Here is a 5,954-nt window from a genome sequence, read left to right as displayed (position 1 = left end):
AGAAAGATGGATGTTTTGTGAATTTTGTGAATTTTGAAATATGAAGAAAACCATCTGGTTCGTCTTTTGAATAGACAATGTGTTAAAAGGACGAAGTTGGCATTGAGAAGTCAGGTTTTAAAAAATTTCTCATCAACATGCAAACTTTTTAAAGCTACAATATTTTTCTGATAACTTTCGAAATCTTATATATAATTATAAATAGTTTTAAAACTTAAGATTTTAATCAAAACAAAAAAGAACAACCAACAGTCTAACAGTCTACTTTATATACCTTTTTTTTCCTTCCTTTCTTCTACATTTGACATAGTAATCACTAATTTATACTCGGTATATTTAATATCATATAAAAAAGTTCACTTCTGCACTTGATCTTTAAAATTATTTCAATCAATCATTCAATAAGTATTTTTATATGTTGACAAGAAAACAAAAATGTGACATGGTGTGATTTGTAAAAATTTATAATAATCCACGTAGACAAATGATTTTAACTATGCTTTTAAACTTTAGGTAATTTATGTTTGTACTTTTAGAGAGTATTTGATCTACCGACTTCATAATTCAGTATTAAATAATTCAACTCAATCAACTTCGATGGTGTATACTATTAAAATTTGTACATTTATCGAAAAATTTCTTCTCCTCTTTTTCTCTCCCACCCTTCCCAACTCAAACTAAACAACTCTATACCCCAGACATTATAACTCCAAAATATGAACTTCCGACTTTAAAACTGAACTCAGCTCCCCAAACGCTCCCTTAATCTTATCGTTTCAACTCTTTTAACTTCTCGAATGGTTCAAAGTTTAGAAAGAATGAAATCTTCGTGGAAACATAAGAGAGCGAAAGAAGGCATAAAGCCCAGCGCTCAGGCTGATTTTCACCATGCAACAACACAACATTGGCAGGATAGTTCCCTCCTTGATCTACTGCTCTGCTATACATATCATTACTTACAAAAAGAAAAGGGGGAAAAAAAAAAAACAAAAGCACAAGTGTAACAGCAATATCAAAGCTCAACTCTAGCAGTCTTCTTGTTATCAGTTGAACTCATTCTATGTACAATACTTGCTACATTTAGAGTGAGAGAGAGAGAGATGGAAATAAACCTATCTGCTCCTCGATTGGCCATCGGGTCTGCATGGCCTGAGCAAGCGGGTTCCAGGCAGGTACCTTTCAATTGTAAGAAACTGATAAGGAGGTAAAGAATTTTCAACAAAAATGAACATCCGTTTACCAGCATTTCCCGTGTCTTCTTCCCTTTTGGAAAAGCATCATGCTGAAAACGTCGTCCACAGATGAGAGTACTAACTACGGAACTTTTACGATCAGACCAGTAAGATTGGTGGGTTGGTGCTGGTCTCTTGATCCATTTGTTTCTGGACAGCCTTCACAGCTGCAACTCTTGCTGCGTTTGCTGCTTTATTAGCAGCAGCTACAGCTCTGTTAACTCTTTCGTCCACCCTTCCTGCATCGAACGCTTTCTGTGCAGCTTTTCTTGCTTCCTGATCCAGTGATGACACTTGGTTCAGATAATCATAATTGTTATAAATATAAAAGTTACTAGGGAGTTTGAAACGAAGGAACAGTATCACCATTAAGAATCATGTTTTTCTTGAAGTGTCATCAGAATATAAAATGATGAATCATGTTAGTGGCTTGAGTATGTATAAAAGAGTAGCATAAACTTTGAATCTACGCAACCCTTGAGGCATACTACTTAAAACTACTGGATTTCGTTCCAAAGCTATCAGCAATGACTACTGGAGAGAACTCATCATAAGCTCCACTCATTTGGGGGAAAAAGTAGAAACATGTGGCGCACGTGCATATGTTTATACTCTATACAGAATTATCACATCCACAGAGAGAGAGAGAGAGAGAGCACAACTTAGAATATCCCTTTAAAAGTGTATGGCTCACCGAAGCAAGAAAACAATCTAAGAGCTTGTCCTGTACAGCAATATATGTAATAGACGGTTGATGTTGTGAAGTGTAAAATTGGTAAAACTTGTTCAACTCACAAAAAAGTTGATTTATAGGTCAGAAAATAATGAATTTGATAGACCTCAAGGTCAGGCTCTTACACACTCCAACCTGAGTAGCATGGGGCACGTGGAATCCCTAGAACTCTTATTTTTTTAGGGTTTTGATGTAAATAATACTTGCTAGAAGAGTGATTGAGAAGCAGCATGAATTACTGTTTTATATATGGGTACATGTTAATTACTATGTGGCATTATTTTGAGAAATTGAGCGTGTTTTATATAGGGGAACACATTAGAGAGGGGTCTCTTTTTGGCTAATCTGTTGGTATGTGTATGGGGAGGTAAGGAACAACTCAAATCCTCCTTTTGCCCCATGTAATTTCTCTTAAACAATAAAAGTGAGTTCAATCAGAATTTTAGGTGCCAAATTCACTAAAACAAACAATAAAAATTTTACCTGGACTGCAGCGAGAACCTTAGCATGACTGACAGCATAAGAAGACCCTGGATGGCTATTTTCAAGACTGGGAACATCAAGAACCCCATTTTGCCAATGACCAGATTGTGTCTCTCCATTCCTAAAAGTGTACATACCAAGTCCTTGCCTATTTCCTTCGTGCCAAGCTCCCTCGTAACGATGTCCATTGCCAAACTGATAAACTCCAAAACCGTGCATCTTATCTGCAAAATACTCTCCTGCATATGTGTCTCCATTTCTGCATTTTGAGAAATTATAACAGTCATCAACCCTTTGCAAATTCAAATTTCTTGGATATCAGATGCATAAACCACAGGAAACATCTCAAATAGATCCTGTTATATGTATATATATATGTATATATATAACCTGTTTGACATAAATCAAAATGATTCACACTGACATTAGAAAACAATTTACAAAAACAAACCAAATAATAAGCTTGTAAAAACAATGGAAACTATTTGCTTTTAACACTATGCCACTTCCATTCACCATCTTCAAACTGGATAAAATAGATAAGTCCCCTTAAGAATAAATATAGCATAAGGCTCATCTATTCAGGAGGCAAATTCACCAACCATAAGAGAACATTATTATCGAACTCATCTCGGCAATTCCAAATACCATTTTCAAACTAAAGAAGAGAGATAACTCATCATGAAGATAATAATTACAATACAATATGAGCTTGCCTCTTCAAGGAAAGAAGTCAATTCAAATTACAATGAGTGAACGTGGACAATCAAAGGAGAAGTTCTTACTGTAGTTTCCTAATAAGTTCCGCTTTAAATGCATTTGATAATGGTAACAAATGGTAATGATAACAACAAAACCAAGATCACAGCCCATCGTCAAATAAGAGACAAGTTGATAATGATAACCAAGATCATTTAATGCATTTAAAAGGAAAACAAAACAAAACCAAGTTATAAGACTCATCAATAACAAGCTAGAAACAATTTGATAATGATAACAACACTAGCCACTCCCACAGCCCATCGTCAAATAAGAGACAAGTTGATAATGATAACCAAGATCATTTAATGCATTTAAAAGGAAAACAAAACAAAACCAAGTTATAAGACTCATCAATAACAAGCTAGAAACAATTTGATAATGATAACAACACTAGCCACTCCCACAGCCCATCGTCAAATAAGAGAAACAGAGATGACCAACAAGATCACAGATGAAATAAACACAAAACTTCCAATAAAAACGAAACACAAAATGATTATCAAGATCCAAATCCTCAAATAACTTACCTAAAATGGTAGTGACCCAATCCATGTTTGACACCCCACTTAAACTCCCCAACATAGCGGCTCCCGTCTTGGCAAGTATGAACTCCACAGCCATGGCACTGGCCATTAGACCACTCCCCAGCATAGACATCCCCTGTGTAGAATCTGTAAATCCCAATCCCATTTCTCAATCCTTGTCTGTACTGACCACGGTACCTACTCCCTTTCGCCCATGTTTCTACGCCATACCCATCGTATTTCTCATCAATCCAATCGCCTTCATACCTTCCACTCATATGGTAGTGATAAACCCCACTACCTGAGCACCTCCCTTTATGAAATTCTCCCTCGTAAACGTCCCCATTACTGTAAACTCTCACCCAAGAACCAGACATCAACCGTTTCTCCGACTTGGGTTTCGATCCAATCGACCAACGAACATTGGAAACAGCCTTCGTCGCAGCAGAAGATGAGAAAGCGTTAATTGGGGACGATCGAACAAGAAACAAACGAATCGAAGAAGGGAGACGAGGGACTGCAAGATTGAGAAAAACGAGAGCAGCGATGGAGAAGAAAAGTAGTACAAACAACTTGAGAACAAAAGAACGACGTGGGTTCGAAAGAAAGAAGTAAATGAAGGGCAAAGAGAGGAGGATAAGAAATCGTGAGTGAACTCGAAGCAACTCGCGACAACGAAAATGGCGGAAGATTTGGGAAGCCAGAGATTTGGTTGCAAAAGGAAAAGAAAACGAAGAAGCTGATGACATGAAAAACGGAAATCGCGATAACAGAGAAGTGGATTGGGTCATAGCAAACCCTTCGTAGAACTCAGGGAAAAGCTTAGAAACCGCCATTGACGGGAAAATCGAAGTGGGTTCTTCATGAAATGGCCCAGAGAGCCGAATTCGGAAGCGAAATTCAGAGAGATGGATCTTGAATTCAGAAATTCTTACAGAAATTGCTGGGTTGAATGATTGAAGAAGGGAATAATCTGTTGTGGGGTTTTTGAAGAATCAAAGGCTCTGGGTTTTGTTGGGTTTGGCTTGTTCTTTCGTTGGTTGATTCTGTGGGAATGACATAGCCAAAAGAATGCAAAAGCTTAGCAATCTTGTATGAAATGGTATCGCTGATTTTGTATCTGTGAAAGAGCAAGAAGACGAAACCAGATGATGCAACAACAGTGACCTCTTTTGTATTTACTGAAAATGCCATTTCCCTTTTTGGTTATTTTATTTTATTGTTTTTTTAAATATATTACAACTTTAATACTTTTCCACTTTTAAATTGAGTGGCTAAGAATCAAGGTTTATAATGTCGATGTATTTGCCTATAAAAAAATTGTAGATGTATTTTAATATTGAGATACTTGCAAATATAATAGTTGATAGAGAAATTTTGGACCAATCACAAATTACCACGTCATTCGTTAAATTAATGACGAAACTCCAAATAATTGAACTTGAGACCCATTAGAAGTTGACATATGTCCCCAAATTGAAATTGAAGACATAAATTGGCAAAATTCGATATGTGTGCGTGTTTTTAGTGGATTTGGTGAAATTATTTTGGCTCAATTTGATATTATAATTTGGGCTAAAGTCCATGGATTAATTTGGCCCAACCAAGCCCACTAGAGAACTTGAAGTTTCATTTTATTCTAGAAAATCCATAGAGAATTCTGTCAATAATTAAAAGACTCCTAGACACAAATCTCCTGAATATACAAAGACTGAATCACGCTCCACTTCTTCTTTAAGTCAACGTATCCATTCAAATGAGAGAATCGAACCACATCACGTTGCATCAACATTAACATCTACATCAACTTAAGTTTAACCCCACGAAATAAGTATTGTGTGAACGTTGATCCATATGATCAAGCCCAAAGGCCGATCATTCAAGAAAATCAACAAGTCCAAAGGTCGATCATCTAAGAAAATCAATTAGCCTAAAAGTCGATCATTCAAGAAGATCAACAATTCCGAAGATCGATCATTTAAGAAGTCAACAAACCCAAACGCATATCATCCAAAGAAATCAACAAACCCAAAGGCCGGTCATCTAGGAAGATAAATGAACTTAAACATTAAAGTTTATTTTAAACACATCAAAAAATTATATATTAGAGATTGTACTTGTAAATCAATATAATTACAAAAGTTCAAATTTCACTTAGTAAGTTTATGTGGAAACCTCGTGCGAACAATAACAATCAGACCCGCAGTATTAGCAACTATA

General features: G+C 36.1%; 1 protein-coding gene across 1 annotated transcript; it reads right to left on the bottom strand.

Moving 5' to 3' along the window:
- Positions 1-578: 578 nt before the first annotated feature.
- On the bottom strand, positions 579-4,831 carry LOC120090922 (phosphatidylinositol 4-phosphate 5-kinase 5). The gene is made up of 3 exons (XM_039048614.1): positions 3,738-4,831; positions 2,449-2,707; positions 579-1,508 (listed from the first exon to the last, which is right to left on the bottom strand). The coding sequence occupies exons 1-3, from the start codon at positions 4,568-4,570 to the stop codon at positions 1,332-1,334; spliced, it is 1,269 nt and encodes a 422-aa protein (XP_038904542.1). The 5' UTR covers positions 4,571-4,831; the 3' UTR covers positions 579-1,331.
- Between the last annotated feature and the right edge of the window lie 1,123 nt (positions 4,832-5,954).

Source organism: Benincasa hispida, chromosome 11 (genome assembly GCF_009727055.1).
Source record: "Benincasa hispida cultivar B227 chromosome 11, ASM972705v1, whole genome shotgun sequence".
Classification (NCBI taxonomy): domain Eukaryota; kingdom Viridiplantae; phylum Streptophyta; class Magnoliopsida; order Cucurbitales; family Cucurbitaceae; genus Benincasa; species Benincasa hispida.
This window is presented reverse-complemented; position numbering and strand designations above follow the sequence as displayed.

Coding starts and splice junctions, on each gene's coding strand:
- LOC120090922 (XM_039048614.1), bottom strand. CDS start 4,570: ATGGCGGTTTCTAAGCTTTTCCCTGAGTTCTACGAAGGGTTTGCTATG. Junction 2,708..3,737: donor TTGGGTCACTACCATTTTAG/GTAAGTTATTTG, acceptor CTCAAAATGCAG/AAATGGAGACACATATGCAG. Junction 1,509..2,448: donor AGGTTCTCGCTGCAGTCCAG/GTAAAATTTTTA, acceptor TCACTGGATCAG/GAAGCAAGAAAAGCTGCACA.